This window comes from Vicugna pacos, chromosome 17 (genome assembly GCF_048564905.1).
Source record: "Vicugna pacos chromosome 17, VicPac4, whole genome shotgun sequence".
Classification (NCBI taxonomy): Eukaryota; Metazoa; Chordata; class Mammalia; order Artiodactyla; family Camelidae; genus Vicugna; species Vicugna pacos.
In genome coordinates this window covers 32,014,609-32,039,809 of record NC_133003.1, presented here as the reverse complement: position 1 = coordinate 32,039,809, position 25,201 = coordinate 32,014,609, and the positions used below count along the sequence as shown (strand labels likewise).

General features: G+C 43.1%; 1 protein-coding gene across 3 annotated transcripts in view; it reads left to right on the top strand.

Annotated features, from left to right (window-relative positions):
- The window catches only part of CADPS (calcium dependent secretion activator), a 414,447-nt gene that overhangs the window by 90,381 nt on the left and 298,865 nt on the right, over positions 1-25,201 (top strand). For all 3 annotated transcript variants that reach the window (XM_072941600.1, XM_072941599.1, XM_072941598.1), the window contains exons 2-3: positions 2,546-2,659; positions 12,730-13,062. In XM_072941600.1, coding sequence (XP_072797701.1) covers positions 2,546-2,659; positions 12,730-13,062 — 447 coding nt within the window. The remainder of the gene's footprint in view (positions 1-2,545; positions 2,660-12,729; positions 13,063-25,201) is intronic.

Sequence of the window (25,201 nt, the reverse complement as noted above, 5' to 3'; positions counted from 1 at the left end):
TCCGGGCATATGCCCGGGTGTGGGATTGCTGGATCATATGGTAACTTTATTTTTAGTTTTTTAAGGAACCTCCATACTGTCTTCCACAGTGGCTTCACCAATTTACATTCCCACCAACAGTGTAGGAGGGTTCCCTTCTCTCCACTCCCTCTCCAGCATTTATTGTTTGTGGATGGCTATTCTGACTGGTATGAGGTGATTCCTCATTGTAGTTTTGATTTGCATTTCTCTAACAATTAGTGACATTGAGCATCTTTTCATGTGCTCATTGGCCATCTGGATGTCTTCTTTGGAGAGATGTCTATTTAGGTCTTCTGCCCATTTATTAATCTTTTTTCTTCTATTAAGTTGTAAAAGTTCCTTATGTATTTTGGGTATTAACCCCTTATCAGATAGATGGTTTGCAAACATTTTCTCCCATTCTGTAGATTGCGTTTTCATTTTGTTGATTATTTCTTTTGCTATGTGGAAGATTTTTTAGGTTGATGTGGTCCCATCTGTTAATTTTTGCTTTTGTTCCTTGTGCTTTTGGTGTCATAGCCAAAAAAAACCATTGCCAAGACCAATAGCAAGGATCTTTCTTCTAGTGGCTTTACACTTCATTTAAGACTCTCACTTTTAAGGCTTTGATCCATTCCAAATGAATTTTTGTGAGTGGTGTGAGATAGGAGTCCAGTTTCATTCTTATGCATGTGAATATCCAGTTTTCAACATCATTTATTAAAGAGTCTATCCTTTCCCCATTGTGTATTCTTAGCACCCTTGTCAAATGTTAATTGACCATATACACATGGGCTTATTTTTGGATTCTCAGTTCTGTTCTGTTAATCTATGTGCCTTTTTTAATGCCAGTACTGTACTGTTTTGATTACTACATCTTTGTAAAGCAGGGTATTTCAGATCATCTAAGGTGTAGGGGTGTGTTAAAAAGACATCTCTCAAAAAAAAAAAAAATGAAAACAAAAAAAAACAAATAAATGAAAAATCCAGCCATGATTTGTAGCATTTGCCTATTTCCATGGTGTAAATACTCCCGCCTTGGCTGATAACTTGTTTCCATCACTGAATGCAAAACTGGGAAGAGCCATGTGGTAGACATTCTATATCATTTCCACCCTACGAATACATGAGACGGATGTAACTGAGACAGGAGGAGAAGGGGCAGGGCACAACCACTGAAGGAATGACATAGCAACTGAGGACAGGACACACTGGTGAGAATCAAGATGGCAGAAGATCTGACTTCCAGGGGACCTTGAGCCTCATGGCACAGCAGCAGGCACCGTGACAGTTCCCAGGCTGGCCGTAAAAGGTCAAAAAGTGGACAGGGACCCGATTCCTGGAAATCCCTGTTCCTTGCCCAAAGTAGTTGGAATAATCCTCCCACTCATTAGCCCATGGAATTCCCGAGCCCATAAAACCTAACAATTCTGCACCTTGTGGTTGCTCTCTCTTGCCTTCTGAGATGGCCCGCACGCTGCCTGTGGAATGTGTATCTCCTAGGCTGTTTTCCCTTCTGAGTGAGACAGACGCCACTCTGTGTATGGACTGTGTATCTTTTTTTTTTTCTCCCCTTAGCTTTGTGGGCTTTTCTGATTATTTCCTTGAGTAAATACCAGCAGGTAACTTTGTGGAATTAATAGGTATGCACACTTTTTTTCCCCCTGTGTTTTAAAAAAACTAAGTTTAGACTTAGAGAAACATATCAAAAATAAACTTGCTTTCACTTTACTATGCCTTGTTCTTGAATTCTTTCCTGCATGAGGCAGGAACCTGTTCTCTGACAACATACCCTCAAAGACACACAATAGTAATGTTACCAAAGGCAAGTTCGTGTGCCCGCTGCACCAGGAGGCCAAACAAACTGAAACAAAGAAATTTGGAGCAGAGAAAGGTTTATTGCAGGACTGAGCAAGGACGGGGTAGGGTGGAGACTCATGTTTAAAACCCCCAAACTCCCTGGAGGGTTTCAGCTAAGCATATTTAAAGGCCAGGTAGGGGAAGGGGCATTGTAGGGTGCGTGATCAGCTGGTACACGATTCTCTGATTGGTTGATGTGGAGGTAACAGGGCGGTCAACACTATCAACCCCTAGGCACCAGAAGGCCTGGGGGCCACGTGCTCTCGACCACCAAGTAGTTAATTTCTTCCCTTTGGTGCAGGTTTTAAGCATCTGAAAAACTCAGGAAATACACATGAAATACCATTATGCGGAGCTGCAGCAGGGGGTGTGGGAGAGGGGTCTGTTCCCTGAACGCCCCAACAGGGTCCTGCTCCGTTACAGAAAATGCAGTAAAATCATGAGGAAGCACTGAATTGTGAGTGTGTGTTACCCTTGGTTTTAATATAATTTAATTGTAATTTATATTAAGTTTTAGTAACAGCTGTTTGTAACATCTGCCTCGCGAAATTCCTGCAAAGATAACCATCAGCTCTCCCGCGCCTGTCGGAGCCCGCTCCGGCACGCCGGCATCTTCCACGTACAGTAACCTTGACCCTTGTCTAGAGCAAGTCCTCACTGTCCCCTCCTTCTCTGTTTCTTGCAGATCAGCAAGCAGCAGCTGCAGACAGTCAAGGACCGGTTTCAGGCCTTCCTCAATGGGGAAACCCAAATCGTGGCTGACGAAGCCTTCATGAACGCCGTCCAGAGTTACTATGAGGTAAGATTCACCAGGCGGAATTACGCCAAGACTGTTCGTGCCTGAAGCCTGGGGTTTCTGAACACTGGTCAGTGGAACAGCAGCCTTGGCCTTCTACAGGGCCTTCCCTCCCGAGGCCAAGGATTTGGTAATTGGTTACAGTTTTAAGGAGTAACAGCATTTTATTTGGGGGGAAAAACAGTAAATAGAAGTTACTGTCTACCAGCTGATTGTTAGACCAGGCAGCGTGCTAAGCACTTCCCGGACCATTTCTAGTTTAACCTTGACAGCAGTCTTCGAGTTTGCTGCTGATGATATTATTCCCATTTTACTGACAAAATGACTGAGGCTCAGAGATGTTAAGTCAATTACTCAAGGTCACACAGCTGTTAAAATGCCTCAAACTAAGATGTGAGCCAAGGTGACTTTCTAAAGGGATGGTAACGCCTCTGAAGGGTGATGCCTTCACAGCTGCCTTGTTCTGTCTATTAAAATGGTGCTCTGAGTTCTGCAGGTTAGAACACCAGCCCAAATGCAGTGCTGCTCTTGTGAAAACCTGTAAATGAGAGACTATATCTTATCAGCTTCTTTTTTTTTTTCCTGGGGGGAGAGGTAATTAGGCTTATTTATTTTTTAGAGGAGGTACTGGGGATTGAACCCAGGACCTCATGCATGCTAAGCATGCGCTCCATCACTGAGCTATACCCTCCCTCGAGAGACTATATCCTGAGTTTATATCTTGAGTAAATTTTCACCTCTAGACCCCAGAGATTTATTTGAGTGAATTTGGAATTCCACTAGTATTTTTTTTTAATTTTGTAATTCTTTTTCCAAAATGTGCACATTGGCTATCATTTGTGCATCTTTAATGAAGTGAAAATGCCGTATCTTCCGATTGATACTGTTTACCTGGCATGCATATTTTTAAAAATGATGATTTGGTCTTTGAGAGATGCTTTACTTCGTATGACACTATTTTCAGGTCAACCAGATGTTCTCTGTGTTTGGCATCCTATGCCCCAAATGTCTCACCTATTGTTAAGACCAGATTAAAACCGTTAGAATCCAACCCCTAAGCATTAAAAAAAAACTAACAGTATCCTGCCATCTACAATTCAGCGTAATAATAAATTATAAAATAAGTGTTAGGAAATCCAATAAGCTTCTGATTCCCATCCCCCCCCCCAATTTTTTGCAATTTGCTTTGCGAATTTTCTTCCTTCCTTCCTTTTTTTCAATTATTTGGTAGAAAATTGTTTGAAAACAAAAACATAGGTGCTCCTGTTTTGTTGGTGATCCAAGCAGCTGCGTTTTCAGCCTGTTGGGTGCTCCATTCCTCAGTAGATGCTTTGCAAACATTGGTTGATTGATTTGATAAAACACTCCTTCTTATTGCTAAAGTACTTGACTTCCTCTTTCATGGAGAGAGTGGAGCAAGTTGGCAATTAGAGGTTGTGAAAAATATTATTGATTGGTTTGCTAACTAATTAGCATCTAATAGTAAAACAGCCTTTGTCTCTGGGATGTTTGCTGGGTCCATCCACAGACTCACTGTGCACACCGTTTCCTCAGTGAAATTTCTATTTGGATCTGTTTTAGAGGTCTGGTTTATTTCTATATTTGTCAAATTTGAGCTTTGTTTCATTTTACAAGTAGTATTCGTTACTGCCAGTAAGGGTCGGACTTAGTGCTTTATCTGATGTGACCTATTTTTTTTCGGTTGGGTTTGATGGAGAGTGGAGATGGGATTCGCAGGCACGGTGATGGTGTGGCTGTGAATGACCTAAATATATTGAACAAAGATTCTGTTTAGAAACCACCAGGAAATGAATTCAATTTCTCCCCCTTTTTTCAAGTTCTGAAAGCCAGTTGAGACCAGGCAGACACTTGTCAATCCTTTTCCATGTTTAGAGTCATTCACCAGTTTGTAAATTTGTAGATTGCAAATCTTAATTAGAAAGCTCATTTGACTAATGACATAAATTATAAGAAAGTGCCATTTCTACCTATTAATTAAATTAGAAAATTAATAGTCATCAACTTGCTAATGAGTCTCTCGAAATTACTGTTACATCTACATATGTTTTCGTCTGTAGTGGCTAGTTTGTTTGAAAGAACATGTATTTAGTCTGGTGAGAATACAGACATTAAGAAATTACTGAATATTTAATATGAAGATCTGAGCAACAGGAAGTAACGTGGGGTATTAATTATTTACCATATTCATTAATAGAGCTTTAGAGAGTCTTAAGATTTCCCGGGAAATCTAATCTTCTGAAGCTAAGGTCCCCAACCAGGGACTGGGATTAATACTAAATTTGGGAGTGCTCCAGGCTGACGACTCGTCCCTTTCTCTCTCTCTCCCTTCACTCTTGGGTGATGGAGAAGCTGGAGTCTCTTCCTCTGCCCTTCTCTGGGATCCGCTTGCTTTCCTCTGAGGATCTGTCTTGGTCAGAACTCTCCGGATTACAAATGACAGACAGCTAGTCAAACGGGCTTAAGCCAAAAAATGAGATTTGTTGGCTCAAGCAACTTCAGAGTCCAGGGATAGCTCTGGCTTTAGCTGTGGCTGGATCCAGAGACTCCAAAGATGCCAGGAGGCTGAGTGTCTTTCTCCCCATCCCTCGGCTTTGTTCATCCCTGTGTTGGCTGCGTTCTTGGGCAGGTTCTTTCTATGTAGAGGACCCGGGGAGCTCACATTCTACCAGCTTAGCGACTCCAGGGGCAAAGAGAGGATTTCTTCGCTGAGAGTCCCAGCAAAAGGCCTCGAGTGACTTGGTTGGACTGACATGGGCCGTGGGTCCTTTCCTGAGCTAATCACTGTAGATGGGGAGTGATGTAGCCTGGGGATCAGGCCTAGGACAGGTATGACCTCAGGAGCTGGAGAATAAGCTCAGTCCCACTGGAACCATTTGTATTGAAAATGGCATGGTTTCCATTAAGAAACTGGGGTGCTTTTTAGCAGAAGAAGGGGGAATGTATGCTTAGCAGGCAAAACCAATATATCCTCCTTCTAAATTCTCAATTTCTCTCTGTTTCTCTTTCTGTCTCACACACACATCCCACCTCACCATACCAGCACCCATAATCCCAATTTACCAGTGATCATGAAAAAAAAACTTTTTTCCTAAAGTTCCAAATTACTATATTACCGAAAGTCAGTTTCAGGCAATGGCCACGTTTTGCTAAGGCAGTAGTGCCTTGTCAACAGGAAAGAGTAGTAAAGAGCAATTTTTTTAAAAAATAAAAGGAGTGGGGAGCCACTGTCCTTTTTCCATCTGTGCCCATCCAACCTGGTCTGAACCCAGCTGGCCAGCATTCAGGCCTGGACCCAGAGCTGGGCCGGGCTAAAAGGAGAACCAGGTTCCCCATGGCTCTCGCGAGCGTGCAGGTTTATTTTGTCCTTCCCTGGTGGCCTTGATTGGCAAAGCGGATCAAGCAGGGCAGGAGATTAATCTTTTAATCTCTTTCATTCTGACTTTGACGGCTGGGCACTGAGGTGGATGCTCTGAGATCTGGTCCAGCGACTTCATTCTGTTCCCAGAGCCACGGTCCTGAGATATCAGAGAACCCACCCCTTTCTCCAGGGTCCCCATGTCTTTCTTAACTCTCAGCTCTTTTAAGACAAATGTGTAAAACATAAGCCCTCCCGTCCTCCATCCTCACCCTCACCTCCCCAGCTCCCTGCTAAATTTTGGTTCTTTCACATGCTGGTCCCAACATCAGAGAAAGGAGGTGGTGAAGAGATCTTACCAAAACTTCTCCTCTGAGATCCTGCCTGTAAGGAATCATGGGGGGCGGGCATCTGGTGGGAAGAGGGAGTGGAGAATGAGGTAGAAGACATAGCGACACCTGTTGGGAGAACGCTACAGCTGGCATCTGGACTTCCACCAGGGACACGGCTATGACTGAGTTGGTTTGGTTGTGCTGTCTTTTGATCTGACCCTCTCTAACAAAGTCCTGGTTGGTTTTTGTCGAACTAGTTTTGAATGATGTATCGGACACGATTCTTCAGTTGCTAGCACCAGAAACTGACTGTGGCTCAGTTAAGTCCTAACAATATTAACAACAACAAGAATATCAATGACTGTGGTTGTTTTGATATTAAAGGAAATAACCAAGCTGAAGACATGATGGAACTCAGGGGAGCTTAACTCCGGGAAGCCAGGTAGCAGGAGATAATGGACACCCCTTCGTTGATGTGAATCAGCTCCAAACCCACCCCGCTCTGAATCTGATCCCCAGAAGGGGAAGTCTGCTTGCTAAGCGCAGGTCCCAACCCACCACTTGGCAAAGGCAGGCCAAGGTCCTGTGATGGACAGCCCACTGAAGCTGTGTAGTGACAAAGGCGTGCTCGGACTGAGGTTCTGTTATTACAAAGGGAAGGATGGTCGACGGGCAAAAGCTGCACGTGTCCTCTGCACAGGGTGACACACGTTTCATCTTTATGATTGAACTTTAAAAAAAAAAAGTAGATGTCAAGTCATACCTGGCATTTTTCTGAAATAAAGCTTTGTATTTTCTAATGAGCAAAACCCCTGTAATTCCTCAGTGGCCTTAAAACAGATAAATCCTTAGGAAAAGAGGAACTAGCCATTCTAAAGGCATTCACGCTTGTGGGAAAAGCCAGGCACGGGAGGAAGAGGCAGAGGGCCAGGGGGTTAAGAGGATGAGTTTAGTGTCTGAAAGATGTGGGGCTGAATCCTACTTCTGTGCACACTGGCTCTGGGACCTTAGCCGTGTCTGAGCCTCAGTTTTTCCATCTGTAACAGGACCTTCCTTGCATAATTGTTCTCAAGATTAAATTACACACACACACACACACACACACACACACACACACTCAAACACACAACCTCACTGTAAATGTAGCAAGTGGAAAGTGCCCCATTGGGAATATATTACGGTTCGAGGAGAAGAATGATGGTGTAGTGCCCGCTCGCTGCGTAGAAATGATAGCAGAGAGTTGAAAGTTAGCGAATCAACCCACTCCTTACTTTGGAGCCTGGACACGGGGTACGGGAGGTGCAAGGTCAAGGCAGGGGCAAAGGGCGTAGAAGGGTCAAGGGAACTGCTTTTGCTCCTAACCTACCCCCACCTACCACCGGTCACAGCCCCAGATCTGTTCTGAAGTCTGCCCAGGATCCCTTCCTTTCTGGTGCCGAATATCTTTAAGATCCAGAGATGGATCTTATTTTATTTTAGAAATTAACCGTGCACCGTGCCTCAGTGACAGTAAAATTTGTAGTTTCCCATGCGGAAAGAAGTTTTAAGTGACTGTGAAAGTAAAACCTGCCAATTATAAGCATAGAAAATGTGGGAGAAAATGTAAATGAGATGGTTTAGAAAAATGCCTGTCGTGCCATCATCCATCCTAGACTACCTCTATTAATTGTGAGCTGTATCTTTCCAGGGATTTTTTTTTGATGTGTTTATATACATAAAGAGAACTATTTGATTTCTATGTTAAGATGGAAAATCACTAAAAAGTATTACTAACCCACCTGTTTCATTTGCAGTGTGGTTTTCAGTCTTGGTCCTCCTTCTGCAAAAGTCACACCTATGACACACTCTCAAGAGTAAAAAGCTGTATGAACTCTCATATTTCTGAGTCAGGGGTTATGTGTCTGTACCTCAACCCCACTTCACCCCTACCGTGGGAAGTCTCTGGCTCAACAGTAAATCACGGACATCTTTTGATGCTCATGAAAAAAAAAGTATCCTTTTTCATGGCTACATGATATTTTATTTTAAAAATAACAGCTGGTTTTTATTACATTCTTTACACACAGGTGCCCTGCTTCCCAGTTGACAGATATTGAGTCCTCACCCAATGCTACAAGGGAGGGTTTTGTTTTTTTTAATTTTTTATTTTGGGAGGAGGTAATTAGGTTTGTTTATTTATTATTTGATTATTTGATTTTTTAAATGGAGGTACTGGGGATGGAACCCAGGACCTCATCCATGCTAAGCACCTGCTCTACCACTGAGCTGTACGCTCCCCACCGGGAGGGTCATGATTCCCATTTGAAAAATGAGGAAACTGAAAGTCCAGAAAGACGAAGTAACTTGCTCAGCCAACAAAACTAACTGCTGGTAGAGCCAGGATTTGGTCCCAGGTCGTCTGGCACTACAGCTCACTCCACCCATCATCGGTGTGTCATTCATTAGTAGCCATCTGGATGTTGTAGTGTTTAAAAAATCTTACTTACTCTAACCTCTAGGTATTTGTCTTATTCATGTTGAAATGAGATGCTTTGGTAGAGCAGGAAAGGCTCTGTCTTGGGTTCTCCACCTGTCAGTAAGGAAGCAGGAGCTGGGCCAGCCTCCCCCGGCACCGTGGACAGTCATTAAGTACCAAGGTGCTGGCGTGTCTCTAAAACAGCCTTGAAGTGGCGGGGCTCTGGCGATGGAGGGAAGGACTGATGGATGAGGTCGAGTCGCTGAACTGACTGCCCTTCACCATTCCGTATTTATTTGTTTATCTTCCCTTTCCCATTATGACCTGTCTGGAAGTTGGCAGAGGAGTAGGGACGATTTATGGATGTGCCGTGTTGAGCTGTGCCTGGGGTTGAAGTCTCTTCCAACAGCCACCAGGAAATAAAACCGAAAACAAACTCGAAAATACCAGAGAGAGCTCTCAGTACGGGTGCATTTCAGGGGTGGTTTTAAGAGACACACGAGCACGTGGCTGGCCCAGGCCCCACTTCCCTTCTGACAGACAGAGAAGCCAAGACAGATGCGGTGCCTGGAAAATTCGTTTTCTGCTGCCACCTTCTCTCCCCGTGGCCGTCCTGCCTCCCTTGGGCACTTTGCCATCTCCTCCATCTTCTGCCTCCTTCCTCTGCCCTCTTGACCTGTCCCTCCGCTCCTTTCATTCTGGAGCCTGGCAGTCACATCTTCCCTCTGGACGGATGGCACCCTCCACTTTGCAGAGTCCTTTGAGTCGATCCTCGTCAGAGAAGGCTGGCTGGATGAACCCAGTGTGACAGCGACGGAGCGTGAGGTTGATAGAAGTTAAGTGACTTGTCTAAGGTCATCCACTGGTAACATACTTATTGAGTAGCTACTGTGGACGAAGGAAGGGACTATGGGAAACGGATCATACGTACAGGATCCAGGCAGGTAATGTGTGCGGTCATGGATGCCAGCTGGGACCAGTGTGCCAGTATCCTCATTCCTTACCTGCCGCTGTCAGGTCCCGTGGAAAATGTAGCCTCGGTCACTTGTTTTAAGAGACCACTGTATTGCACTTGCTGGTTTCTTCTTTACCTTCTTGCCTTCATCCAGATATAATCTCAGGAGGGTCTCTGCTTTGAGATGTCCATTTTGTTCGTGTTATTCGTTCACTGATTCCCTCATTCGACATAGCACCAATTATGGGCCAGACACTGCCCTGGGCACTTAGAAGAAGTAATAGGAAAAAAACACCTCAACTGCTGCCTTTCTGGGACTTCTAGTCTGGCTGGAGCCTCAGCTCTTAACCAAACAGTCACAAAGACAGATGAGAAATGGCAGCTGTGGAAAGGCTTCGGGGGAAGGGAATATGGTGCTAAGAGCTTGTGATGGGGGCCTGCTCCAGGTCTGGGGGACACTGATATGGACAGCTGGGAGGAGAGTATGACTTCACTGTTGATGAGATGTTTTAAGTCACCTCTGATGATCATTAGAGCTGACAGCCAAGAATTAACCCCTTTGCATCTCCACCACTATCACGACTCACCTGCGCTCCTACTGGTGCCTCCCAGCTGGCCTCCTGTCTAACTTTCTCTTGGCCCTTTTCAGAGCCAGAGAATATTGTTTTCCACATTAAAGCCAGACAATGTGAATCTGATGGCATCACACCCCAGCTTGAAGCCTTCAGTGGCTTCCCAGTGCCCTTCAACATGATTACCCGTATCCTTCATGTGGCCTCCCATGCCCTTGGCCATCTGGCCCCTTCTGCCCATCTTACACTAGCCATTCTCTCACCTCTCATTGCCGTAGCCACGCTGGCTTCTCCTTACTTCCTCCGATCCTCGGGGTGTGTACACATATTGCGCCTTCTTACGCTCTCTCTTTTCCTATCCGCTTTTCACATTTCATCTCAAAGGAGGTTTCCTGCAGGAACGCTTTCCTGACTGCATACTGGGATAGATTCCTGGCTCTGGGTACCCACGGAACCAGGTCCTTTCCCCTGGTAGCACTTGTCCCAGATTGTAATGGTATTGGTATGGGGTGATTAGGACGATGTCATGGAGACATGCAGGCTGGATCTGTGTCTGTTTTGCTCCCCGCTGTATCCATGGCACCCAGCATGAGCCTCCCACCTAGGGCGTCCCCAGAGAAAGGGTGAATGGGTTCAGGGAGAAGAGGATAAACCTTACAGCTGAAAAGACAACCTCATAGTTTTATCATCCAACTCCCTCAGCATACAGATAAGAAACTAGAGAATCAGAGAGAGGAGGTGACTTACCCAAGGTCACACAGCAAGTTAGTGGCAGAGCTGGGCTGGGACTATGGCTTACAGCTCCTGTCACAACGTTCCACTGCCTCTCCAGAAACTTCCTCTTTTGCTTCAAAACTTTGATATTCTTTGAGATCTGGATTTATAACTCAGGCACGGTGTGTTAGGTAGAGAAACTGTCTGCATTACGTATCACAGATTTTCGGGTGAATTCCTTAGCTCGTTAAGGCTCGTAAGGCCTGAGGATTCATTTGAAACATTTTTTTTTCTGTAATTGATTTTTCAATGAGCTCTAAGTTCTCAGCTGAGCACCAGTTCCCAGATCGGTGGAGCGGGACCCTGTGTAGCAAACCCTCAGCCCTCTTTCTTTCTAAATTAGTTCGTTCAATTGACAATCAATGGAGCCCAGCTTCCTAATAGCTCTCCTCCGCAAGGAAGGCTTTGTGATGAAGCAGGAGGACTGAGATGCCTCCCAAGCCATCGCCTAACAAGGGCGTCTTCTGAAATCTGACAGGGGAGTGAACGTTCGTTCTGCCTCCAGAAGGATATTCATGCACCTTCGGAGGTGCGACCATGACAGCTTGACGGTGTCAGATGTGTCCTCTCTGTGAATAGGAGGCAGCAGCCTCACTGCCTTGTATGACACCCCAGAATCACGTCGCTTGTGTCAGCTCCCGAATGATGGTTGCTGGAGCGAAAGCACATGGTCCTTAATGGATGCTTCGTTTCAGGACCCGGGCAGCACCAGCAAAAACAGCTGAGGCTTCTGCCCTAGGCAGGGGGGCCCCATGGGAAAGGAAGGAACCAGGGTGAAGTCCAGAGACTTTGCAGCTAGAGTCAGCCACGTTGAGTTACCAAGAGCAAGTCCCTTCCCCTCTCTGGAGTCTTGGTTTTTCCATCTACAAAATAGGTTCAGTGGAATACCTGCCTTCCTGTTTTCCCTCTCAAACTGCCAGGCTCTATTCTAGAGACGGATGGTATTTGGAGGAACAGGAAGCACATGGTCCTTGCCTATGTGGAGTTTACATTCTGCGAAGGGGAGACAGGCACTGAATACATCTTTGCCTAATCCTTGTTCAATTTTAATTGTGTGAGTATCACTGGGAGGATAAAATGAGATGTAAATAGTGAATTGCGTACTGCTTAAAGTGCTACGTACCAGACATCACGCCAGGAACTTGACATATAAAAATAATTGCAACCACAGCAACCCATATGGCATGAATAGGGGCTACTTTTCAAGTGTTTATCAGAGATTAATTCATCCAATCCTCTTTTAGAAATACCTGTGCTGGAGAGCCTACTGTTAGCCCCATTTCATAGATGAGAAAACGGAGGCACAGAGAGGTTAATTTGCCAAAAGAAATGCAGCCCCTAAGTGGCAGAGGAAGACCCCAGGCAGTCTGAGCAAGTCTCTATATTATAGGCTGCCTCTCAGGGTGCTTTCGTTCTTGCAATAATTTAGTCAAGTTCCATTGTGACTCCCACTTTCCAGGTTTGGACACAAAAGCAAAACACATAAGCGGTACTGGGGCAGGATGTGAGCCACACGGGTGACCCCTGTGATGCCCCGCCCTTAGTCCCAGGGAGTGGGTTCCTCCAGGGCCACCTTCCTAATGTCTGTCCTGGCCCTGTCCTTGCTCAGGTGTTCCTGAAGAGCGACCGCGTGGCCCGCATGGTGCAGAGCGGGGGCTGCTCCGCCAACGACTCCCGGGAGGTCTTCAAGAAGCACATTGAGAAGAGGGTGCGCAGCCTGCCCGAGATCGACGGCCTCAGCAAGGAGACGGTGCTGAGCTCCTGGATGGCCAAGTTTGATGCCATTTACCGCGGGGAGGAGGACCCCAGGAAGCAGCAGGCCCGGATGACAGCCAGCGCCGCTTCTGAGCTGATTCTGAGCAAAGAGCAACTCTACGAGATGTTCCAGAACATTCTTGGGATCAAGAAGTTCGAGCATCAGCTCCTGTACAATGCCTGCCAGGTAAGATGTCTGTCACCTGGACCCAGAGGAGGGCCACATGATGACTTCTATGTGCCCTCAGCATTGTTGCCTTCATGTGCAATTTCTTGATTTACAAAAAAAAAAAAAATTTAATTACATTTTACAACTGCCTTGATAAAAGTTGAATATAATCCAGGCTGGACTATATTCGGGTTTTTATTCTGATTTTTAAAAGAAATTTTGTGATCTCCTAAAAGTCTTGTGGGCCTGGGAACTGTGTGTGTCGTGTCAAATAGGTAAATGAGCCCATGCGTCAAAAATGCCAAAAGATCAAAATGATGAATTTTTTTTTTAAAAAGATGCTTTGTCCTTAAAATAGGTGGTATTTACCATTTGAAGGGCTTGGACTTCCTCAGTTGGGGAGACAATTGGATTTAGAACCTAGTCATCAACAGTAATTATTTCAAGCAGAAAGTTTCTAGAAGACCTGAGTGTGCCATACCCACGGGTTAGTCACATCGTTGATCTCCGAGTGGATGTGAGGTGTCTGGCTGAGACTCCGCTTGGGCCCACTTCAAAATGGGCTTACATTTTCCTCTGGATCAGAGTTCGGGGGAGTGAAGTACCCTACCTTTTCATTTCCGGCGAACCTTTCCCCATTACAGTCCTTTATTTAACAAGTATTTATTGTGTGCCTACTTTGCAGTCTTGGCCAATTTTACTGAGTGCCACCTGGGAGCATTTTTCAAAGGCCCATTTCCAGCGCCCTCCTAGAGAGTCTAGTTCTGCATTCTCAGGGCTAGGCCCGGGAATCTGCATTTTAAACAAGGGCCTGCCTTCCTGGTAATTTTACAACCCCCTTTACCTTTTAAAAGCCATTATAGAAATTCCGTTGTGCCCTGGTTTCCCTGCACCAATTCTGTCCCTAAAGTTGGTTAAGTAAAGACACTATAGTGTATTGACTAAGAGTTGTTCCTTGCTCAGAATCAGACGGGCCTGGGTAAATCTTAATATGCTTCCTCACGAAGTTTGAGGCCTGGGGAGTTAGTTAACTTCCCCGACATGAGCTTGGAATGAAATTGTTATGAGAATGCACGTGTATAAGTCCCAGAGCAACACAGGACACTTTATAAACGGTAGCAGTGAAAATAGAGTCTACCGGAAGAGGCAAAAAATCAACAGACAGCGTCAGAACCGTGTCCTAAACGTTTAACATAAGAACTATGGGATTTTGAGGCTTACTTCTTCCTACCTCCATGGATGCGCCCCCAGTTCATGGCACCATCATCTTTTATGCTGATGACCACGGTGTCTCCTCAAACGGTAACCCTGCCTCCCCTCGTGCCCCTGATGCTGCACCCCTCATGCACCAGCCAACATGATTTTTTTTAAATGTCAATTGACTCATGCCACTTCTGTGCCTAAAATTCCGTCACCCTTAGAATGACATCCCCACTCATCACTAAGGCTCAAGGCAGTACGGGAACCAGCCCGGGTCCTACCGATTTCCCTGCGTGCTTACTCACTGGCCGCCTTTCCAGGACACATCACATTGGTTCTGGGCCATTGCGTTCGCTCTTCTCTCAATTCAGAATGCTCTCTGCCAAGACCTTTGCATGAGTGGTACGGCTTAAATGTCAACATCTCCAAGAGGTTTTCCAAGACCACCCTATCTAAACTTCTCCCCGGCTTCGCACCTCACCAAGTCACTCCCTTTCCCATTCCCCTGTTGTATTTTTTTTTTTCACAGCCTTTACCACTATTTTCCATTTCTCATTCCCCCTTTTTTTAAATCTGTTATCTGCCTCACTCTCTCCACCCGTCCTTTACCAAAATGTTGGCCTCATCAGGGTGGGAATTCATCTGTGCTTTGATGCTATTATTTCCAATGCATGAAACAATTCTTGGCACATAGTGGGTATCCAGTAAATGCCTACTGAATTAATAAATGGAAGATGGCAGATTGTTTTAACTGGTAGGTAGGGTCTTGCTATCAGACATCATAGCTTACCCAGAAATTTCTGGATGTTTCAGTAAGAAGGAATCTGTTTAGCATTTCATAATATGATATATATATTTTACATCAGAGGTACACCTGACATCCTATGTAGCCCACTTCAGTTCAAAATGCTGACTGCCTGCCTGAAGGTAGAGAGTTTCTTTGATGGGTGAAGAAGTATTTTGAAATTCTCAAATAAGTCTCAATGTGCAATTCAATTCAATTGTTCCTTTTAACTAAAATATTACTGCATTCCATGTGGCACTTGTAGAATGGGGTGGCATCACCATCCACCACCACCATCTTCTCTACCGCAAGAAGATGGGCTGTCATAGCTTCAAAAAGACAGATGATCACCCACTGGGGTTATAGGTACAATGGAAATTTATAGAGATAGTGAGGTTTTCCTAAACCTGCTAGTAACACATAAAGTGATTCTAGGGATTAATATTTTTCTTATTGCAATAGCTACTTCATTGTGCATCTTTTCTGTTCTTGCTCATCCATCACTGTCACTGGAATTAATCTATTACTATGCCATTTCTTATCTTGGTGGCTTTGAACTTGTTGACTAGAGTTAAGTGGCAGGACCATATTTTACTCTTTTCTTCTAAAAAAAAAGAATTAATTTGACTCATATTTTCAATACCTTTTCTATGAGTTAGTAAAAAAAATACAATAATATAAAAGAATAATGTTATCTCTCCCCCAAATGATTGGCCTCTTATCTAAAAGAGAATTATAAGAAATATAAAGAAAATACTTCTTGGAACAGTAATAGTTAAGGCATTTAGTATTATGTTTTATACTTAAATCTACATCTGGTTGTTGCTTCAGTACTTTTACCTCAGTAGAAATTAGGACAAAGAGCATATGCAGGTAATTCACAAAAGGAGAAACACGAATTAATTCTGTAGGTATGATTATTTTTAAGTTCCATGTCTTTAGTAATCTGAGTTATATAATTGTATTGATAAACACTAAACGTATTTTAAAGGAAATATAGCATCGATCTATTTGTGACAGAAATGGGTATTCTCATAACTTACCAGTGGGATAGCTTATTATTGTAAACTTTCTGTAGAATAATCTGGTCATTTACAGCAAAATACCTTTATAACGGGCAAGCCTTTTAATCTGGCAGCTCTGCCTTTAGGAAGTTGATCTCCTTAAATGCTCAGAGATGGGTACAAGAAGATTAAGTCTAGAGATGTTCATTGCAGCATTTTATATGACAGTGAGAAAACAGAAGCAACTTTAATTCCCAACAGTAGGAGATTAATTAACTAGATTTTGATTTAACCATATGAGAAAACACTCTCCAGCCATTAAAGTAGTTGTTGAAGAAGGAAGCTTACCGCATGGGAAAAGATTCATTAGATATTTATAAGTGGAAAATGAGGCTATGAACCAGAGTTTGAAGACATACTCTCATTTTTAAGGAAAAACGTACTGGATAGGTAAAAAAATAAAATCGTAACTGTCTATCTTTAGGGATAGCATGATGGTTGTTTTTTACGGTTTTCATTAGTGCTTTCCTGTGTGTCTAAATTTTTTGCCTTAAGCATATAGGTATTTTATAAATAGAAACAAACAGCAAAAATTGCAGCCAAAAAACTATCAAAACAATGAGGTAAGAAGAATGTTATCTTCAGCATTGTATTCTTGACTTCAGCCGTCAATGTATCACCTAATGATTTTTGCCATTAAACCAACTCCTAGCTCACTTTTAAAACCTGTCTTTATCCTTAGAAGTCATATATGTGAAATGACAGTTTTGATGTACTAGGTGTTTTTTTTTTTAAACAATATGCGTTAAAGTGAAACATAATCATTAAAATAGAAGCTCTTCGCCCGTCTGCCTCTTAGATCATGTCACATCACCGGTGATGTGATAAGCATGGTTGTGGTGACCAGTGCCCCGAAATACTGACGTTGGTGGGACAGATCCCTCTGACGCCATCCCTGGAAATTAGCCCCAGACTGACCAGAACAGCTTTCCCCTGAAGTCTGCACTTCTCCTGCCCTGCAGTCAGGATTCAGAAATTACAGATTGACTCGCTCACTTTCTCGTAGATTATACTCAGCCCGGCAGAACTCTCTCAGCTCACAGGAGCAGAGATACAGAACTGAACATCATATGACTTGGATTCTCACCCTGTTTAAATTGTCTTCTGTTGTTTTCTATTTTCTGGACCTCCTTCTTCTGAGACAGAGCATTTTGTAGATGCTTCTAAGTCTGGCGATGAGCAATGTTTCTCTGAATGCATATTGACATTTTAGGGGAAACTGTAATCCGATTTCTGGGGCAGCTTTCTGATGGTTCCTGTGATGTCTCCCCGAGGTGCTGCCAGTTTTCATCTCAGATGAGAAATGAAGTTTAACAAAGAGTGATTCTATCAGTCACATATCAGTTGTCTGTCGTAACATGAGCCGTGTCTCTCAAAAACATTTTTATAAAGGCAAGGAGCCGTATAACATATGTCTCCATTTTTATGCACAGAATTTAAGGTTGAATTTGTTTATTTGAGATTGCATGGTCATATCTCATAGAAGAGTTTGCTCATACTCAACATAGTAATCCATGTAAAGTAACCTTTATTATGAAATCAGTGTTGTTCTTGTTTTCCTAAACTCTTGAGAGGAAGCCGTCAATTATGTAGCTATTTGAACATGTGAATGGAATTCCTGACCTAACTTTAAAAAAAGTAGGATAACCTCTTTGAGAATGGGTGGTATCAGCTGAGGAATGAGACTCACACAGATACGCTTTCCATTTTCATAAAGTGCAAAGATGACGATGATGATGATATTTCAAAAGTTTGAAAAACGCAGTGCACCATTTTCCCTCATTCCTTTCAGTCGCTTTCAAATCTTGAGTCAATTTGAAGCCCAATTAGGTATACCAGATAGATGCTACTTCCTACCCCTCTGCTTAAGCCAGTGAGTTTTAACTGTTTGGTTCTCAAATGTGTGGACATTTCCTCTTGAAAAACACTTCTGAGGTGTGTTTTAGAAGGGGGCCAGTCTACATTTCCCCATAGTTTAAAATGAAGATGAATTCTTCCTGGGGCAACAACCCGGCTAATTTCCAAGGGGCTTTGGATGAGTATAAATTAAGAAAGTTAGTTGTTTCTTGGTGTTTCAGTTCTGCTCTTTGAGAATGCATTTCTTGCTGTGCTATTACTGATCTCATTCGTCCCTCCTGGAAACATCAGTGGTATGACTCTGACCTTCTCCTGAGCTATCATTGTGCCTCCTGGGCAGCAGGGATAACATGCTCCAACTAATTGAAGATGACAGTATTCTCTTCGTTTATCATCTCTCAATTTCTAGAGGTTGTTCACAAAATCCAGAAGACTTGACTGGAGACACATGGGTTACAATTTCCCAATCTGTGAGCATCTTTGCATTTTCAATATGAAGTTCCCCACCATTGCGGAACTGCTCATTTCCTTCACATTTCCTTTCCTTTCCTCCAAGCCGTCAACGATGTGGCCTTTGATGAGGCGGTTATGTTATGGCAGGGCTCCGTTCCTTGGTCTTGATTAACACTTGGTACTTTTCCAAACATTTTATTAGACTCTGAAATCTCAAATTATCAGCTTTCAGCTGTGATCTGGATTCCTGGGTCATACCTGTACCTCATTATGGAGTCTTTTGTCTCTCCACGGGTACGTATCGTTTTTCCTAATCCGGAAATTTCCAGTAGATCTGTTGTGTGAGAATTTGCTTCTTGGCCAGGCTCTATTTCTTAATCACTTTCCTTAGCCCTCCGACAGCAGTACAGTTCTTTGTACATAATGGTCTTTCAATAAACGTCTATTGAAGAAGTGTTTTCAAATCTGAGGAGGTGGAAATGGCAGTCTAGGATTAAACACCTTTATTTAGCAAGAAACTTTTACTATTCATGAATTCATTCATTCCTTCATTCATTCAGCAGATGTTTTAAGTGCGTGCTGTGCACTAAGCACCACATGTGGGTACTGGGATACAGCCCCTGGGCTGTCCTGTTTTTGTCATAGAATAGCCCGTGTTTACCTTCGGTCCATCCTCCTCCCTGCTCACCACAACACGACTGCCGATGACTATTGCTTTTTCCTACTTGCATTTGTTTTCATTGTATTGCCACAAACTTAGTGACTTAAGAGAATACCCATTTGTTATCTCACAGATTTGTAGATCAGAAGTCAGGCATCACTTAATTGGGTTTTCTGATCAGGGACTTATCAGAGCTGGAATTAAGGATCTGACTGGGCTGTGTGCTCATCCACTGGCTCAGCAGGGAAGGCTCCGTTGCCAAGATCCCTCATTTTGTTGATGCATCTCAGAATCTTGCCGCCATAAAAAGTCTTCAAAGCCAGCAAGAGAGAGACAGAACGTCTCTGATGCTTCAAGTCTCTGATTTCTATACCCTCTTTCAAAAGCATCGCCTGATTAAGTTTGGCCCATCCAGGAAAATCATTCTTCTCTATCAAAGTCAACTGATGAAGGACTCCAGCCTCTCAAGGGGAGAAGACTACAGGGTAGGGCGTAACTGGGTATCAGTCTAGGGTTTCTGCCCCAAGTGTTCTTCCCCCATCCCACTGCTCTTCATAGAACTCCTTCAAGTAGCAATTTAAATGTAACCTTTTAAGAGAAGCCCCACCCTTATCATTCAGCCTAAAATAGGCTTCTTGTTTTGTTGTGGGTTTTTTTTCTGTAGCAGTGCCTTGTTAATTATACCATCACAGGAACTTTGCACAGTCCGAAATTACCTTGCATGCTATTCAGCCCCACTCCTGACCATCTCTTTGAGAACAAGGACCATGTCTGTTGCATTCACCACTGTACGGCCAACACTTAGCACAATGCTGGGCACAAAATAGATGTTCATCCAAATACTGACTAAATGAGTAAATGCAGAGGCCACGGCATTTCTGGTCTTCCGAGGCGTAAGTGCCCCTAGCCACAAAGATGTGTGTTGGGTCTTTTGTCTCTGGTTAGGTAAAGTGCAGCAACGGAACGGGCCTGTCGATCTGCGACCCGAATGGACCTGCTGATTCTTCGTTTTTATACTGTAGATTTCACCTGAGGTTCACAGTCTGTGTCTTTAGCCGTAAACTTTCCCTCCGTTCACACTCAGCCTGTCTCTCCCATCACAGGGTTGAGAAAAGGAAGAGGTACAGGAATTAAGTCTTGCCTTTCCAAGGTCACACGCTGCCTCTAACAGTCTTTAGATACTTGATGGACTGCTGGTTTTCAAGGGCTTTGCTTGCCAGATGTCCTTTAATTTCAGCATTCTTGGGACATGGAAAGCGATCCAGATGTATACACCGTATGAACATGTTCTACTCTGTTACCAGGAGCAAAATTAGAGGGCATTAAAGATGTGGAGGGCACAGGGCCAGACAGCAGTATTTAATTTCCCAGAGCAGCAATTTTCAGATGACCCCGTCGTGACTTCTCATGGTGGAGTCATCAGAAAATTCTTTCTTCTCTATCGGTTCTTCCTAGAATGTGTGGCCAGATATTTCCATCTGCCTGCACCTGCTGTTAGGGAGAGACGGACTGCAATGGAAAGTTGAAGTTGAGAGGCAGTGGGTACCCTGCATCTGAGGGACAGGGAATTGGGTATTATCTATGCAGGCTTCAGAACTGCTCTGACATTTGAGAAAGCTCTTCCCTTTGTTGTCAAAATGGAATCATAAATATGCTCCTTTATTTGAAATCTTCTCATAAGCACTGAACCACAAAATTGTAATCAGAGGTGGTAAAGAGGTACACTTTCAGAAAAGGACGTACAGAAATAGTGCTTTCTGCTTCTGCCACCTTTCCCCCAGGGACGGAAGCTATCACAGACCATCCAACACAGCGATGCAAATGGAGATAGTTTAGAAGTCTTCTGACATATTTCGCCAGCCCAGGCTCCCCATTGTAATCATTTGAATTTACCTTTTTCTTCTTCTTCAATGATGCAGACCTGCAGTTAGCAGAAACTCGGATAATAGAGCGTAGTGTGCCGATTAAATTTTGTTGTTAACCTTTTTATGTTTTATCCCTTTCTGAAAATATGCATAAAATATCATGGCCCTCTTTCCTGCCCAGCTAGTGAGTGATCCTGCATGTCTTTCATGGTGGCCTTTCAATCACGGGTGGCCTCCCATCTGTGTCCTGACTTCCCCTTCAACAGTCATCATGCCCTTTCCAGATATGAAGGCTGGACCACGTGCCAGGCACTAAACCCAGTGCTTTACATATATTATCATATTTAATCCTCATAATAAGTCTGTAAGCTAGATATTTTTATCCACATTTTAATAAGCAACTTCAAAAAGAGAGAGAAGCAGAAGTTAAACAATGTTTCCAAGGTCAAACATCCTGTCAGTCAGCAACAGAATCAGGATTTGAACTCAAGGTGGGATCACCTGAAAATCAGCTCTTTAACACAATTGCTGAAAATAATGGTGATTTTCTATCAGTATAGAAGGTTCCAGATAGTAAGCAGAAAGTCTGTTGATCCTGCCAGTTTTCTAGGAAGACAGGTATGTGTGTTTTTTGCTCAATCTTTTAGGAGTCTCCTTTTGTATAGCCTGCTCTCTTTTTTTCCTAAAATTTGTGGGAGGAAAAGAAAGATCAGCTGAGTTCTGTGTATTTCCTAAATATGATTTTGATGGGTCTGTCTTTTTTCAGGGGTGACCGATTAGATTCGTGTTTGATTCACTCATTTAGGTTCTACCATATCAGTACAAGCGTTTTCCTGATTTCATTTTTGAAAACGCGCTTAAAGCCCCACAGTGTCTGGAGGATGGCAAAGAACAGGAAATGTTCGTCCTTCTTGTCTTGTCCTTGCTAGTGTGTGATCCAGCCCACTGGGTGACTTGAACACATGATTACTTCATGTCCCATAATGTGAGCGCCTTCTGCTGGGGCTCCGTGACCCCAGAATTAGAACAGAGTTGCTCTTTGGAGAAAGAACCCCCACAAAAGCATGCATGAACAGTCACATTACAAAGGTTTGAAGTGAAGAATTAAACCAGGGCGTGGTTAATATTTTAGACTTTGTGAATCCTGCAGCCTGTGTAAGCAACTACTTAATTCTGTGACTGGAGCAAAAGTAGCTTTGGACAATATGCAGTGGGGTGGGCATGGTGATCTGTGTTCTGGTAAAACTTTATTTACGAAATCAGGCAGCTGGCAGATTTGATTCATGGGCTGCAATTTGTCAACCCCTGAGTTAAATAATATGTCACATCATAACAAAGAATTCTTTACTTTCCAAAAAGTTGCTGGGCGAGTATAAGATGTTACCTTTTCAGCCCAAAAGGTTTTCACATGAAACTTGGCCCATCCGTTCTGTGGACAGTGGGAAGTGACGGTGGTTTGCGATCTTGGCACTGGAGATAGTCATTACTTAACACTGAAGTCAAGTGTGTGCTGTCCGATTCTTTGTAGCCATTACAGTCTCTTTGTCATTTTGATTGGTTGATTTTTATAAGAGAAAAGTACATTTTAATTTTTAAAAAAGGTTAACATTGGGGTTACCTTACCACTGTGCCTCTTGTACAGGTCACTTAACTTCCTGAAGTATCAGTGTGCTTATCCGCAGAATGGGAATAACAACAGAATGTGCTTTACGGCAACTATTGTGATGCTGTGATAAGGTAATAAATAAATCACTGAGCACCATGCTTGGTATATACACATTTAAAAAAAATTTTAAACTATCATTATTATTTATTATTTTTGATTACTGCCACTTGAGCCAAGATTTTGTTCATAATTAAGGTTGGTCTTTATAGAATTTCACAGCTAAAACCTTCAGCATAGTTATAATTTAACTCCCGTGTCCTACAGAAATTAAACATTGAACACCATTGGTTGAAAAATAGGACACTAAAGTTACAGAGATTTGGGTTTGTTTTTTGACTCTGCTACGTACTGTGTGTTCATGAGCCAGACACTTAACCTCTCTGAGCCTCACCTTTTGCGTATATGAAGCAAGAATATTGATAGTACCCATCTAGTAAGATGGTTGATGCTATTATTATTAGCCACCATTAATGAATCTCATTCTTGTGTCTTAAGGAAGTTCCATTCTGATAAATAATGATGTTTAGGATTGGGCTAGTTCTCTGAAATTCGTTCTTGAAATCAAACAATTAGTCGAATCATGCTAAGGAAAAATCTGCAGAAGCCTAACGCAAGGTCCTTGCTTTCAAGAATTATACAGTGTAGTCGAAGGAGCAAAACTGATAGGCAGGCAAAATCCATCCATAATACAAAGTCAATATATGACAAAGCAGTCAATTGCAATGTATGGGGGCAGCATGATATGGTAGAGATATCATGTTTACCGACTCATCTGGGTATGAATCCAAGCTCAGTTATTTATCATCTATTTAACCTTTAGCAACTTCATTAACTTCTCTATAAAGCAAGGATATTAACAGCCACCAGGGAGAAATAAGAGCCTGCCATGTGCTAGAGATTCAGTAAACAGTAGCTTGAGTTGGTCACGGTAGTTAGTGGCAAAGGTGATGGGGCAGTGGGAATGGTGGCACAGGGGTATAAGCTTCGACAGCTGAAGGACATGGAAATCTCAGATGACAGTGGGATTTGATTGGTCAGGAACCACTCCGTGTGGAGCTACGAGGTGAGTTGGGTTAGAATGATGAGGATAGAGTTTAGGCTGAATGAAGAGAGATTATCTGAGATGTCCACTATCTTTTTTTTTTTTGTAACAGTCCAGAGAAGAGAAGAAATATTGTCATAAGGATAACAGGGTTGATTCAATAATTGGTTCCAATTTTTCACTCACTTTTATTTAGAATTAAACATCCTGCTATGCTTTATGGTCAATGAGTAAATTTATCCACCTCTTAACTTTGGGTCCAGGCATCAGATTTGCTTTGTCAATAGGCTATTAGCAGAGTTGAAAATTACAGGGCGTGAAATGTGCTTGTGTACGTGGTTTTGCTGCCATTGCACTTTGGTGATCTTCCAAGAGAAGAACATGCCTCAGGTTCACTCCTGAACACTATTCCAGCCTGGGCCTCAGTATAATAACACATGAAACAGAATTGAATTGAACTCACATAGTAGAACCAAGCTCAGCCAACCCTCAGTCTAAAGCAACCCAGAATCGTAACTTATAGTGAAGGCTAGTCTAGATCAGCAGTACCCCAGGCCACCTCACAGACCTATGAACATGACAACAAATGTTTATTTGTGTAAGTTACTGAGTTTGGGGGGGATTTGTTATGCAGCATTATTGTGGCAATAGCTGACCAGCACAACATTGAAAATAAGTATACATTATAAGTAGCAGATCACCAATAAGATACACTATATACCATGTAACTGTATCTTACAGAACCTCAAGTTGAGTGGGCTTCTGTATTAACTACTGACCTTTCTTTAGCATTTCAACTACTGAATCCAGAATCTCTGCTCTTGCCCTTCTCAATTTTCTGTTTTCAACCTAAGTTGAACTTTTCAAGACTATACTGATGTGCTGGCTTCCTGGTATCATTGCTAATTTAAAGGGCTCCTTCTACAAAATTGGAAAGAAGGAGAAGATAGGTTGGCTGGGGTAAATATTTGAGAAATAAAGCTTCATGGTTTTATCCATTATCCAAGAGTGAGGGTACAGTCTGAATAGTTTTGGGAACTGGGCAAGTGAACAAGAAATCTGAGATCCCTCTTGATTAAAAAAGGCCAAGGAAACTTAGTAAGGATTGTTAGAAATGTGCAAAGCCCTTGCCCTTTAAGACGTGCATGTATCTTAGTATGTATTTTAGCGTTGCCATGATGCCTGTGTCCATTGGCTATTGCTACATAATGACCCTCAAACTCAATAGCTTCAAACAGTAAGCATTTATTATTGCTCACAAGTCCGTGCATGAGCTGGGTGGCTTCTCCAGGCTTGGGCTCACTTAGGTGTTTATCATCAGCAGTGAGTCTGGTGGGAAGTTCAGTTCTCTTTTGGGATGAGTTGGCTGTAGATTGATTACGATGACTTCAGCTGGGACGACCTGGTTATCCTCCATACACTCTTGCTTCCTGGACTCCTTCACGTGATTACTAGACAGGGTGCTAAGCAAGGGGATGAAAGAGTAAAAAGCCTCTGGAAGTCTTAGTTCAGACCTGTCACACTGTCACTTCTCTTGGCAAAACTAAGTCACAAGTTCAGCCAGG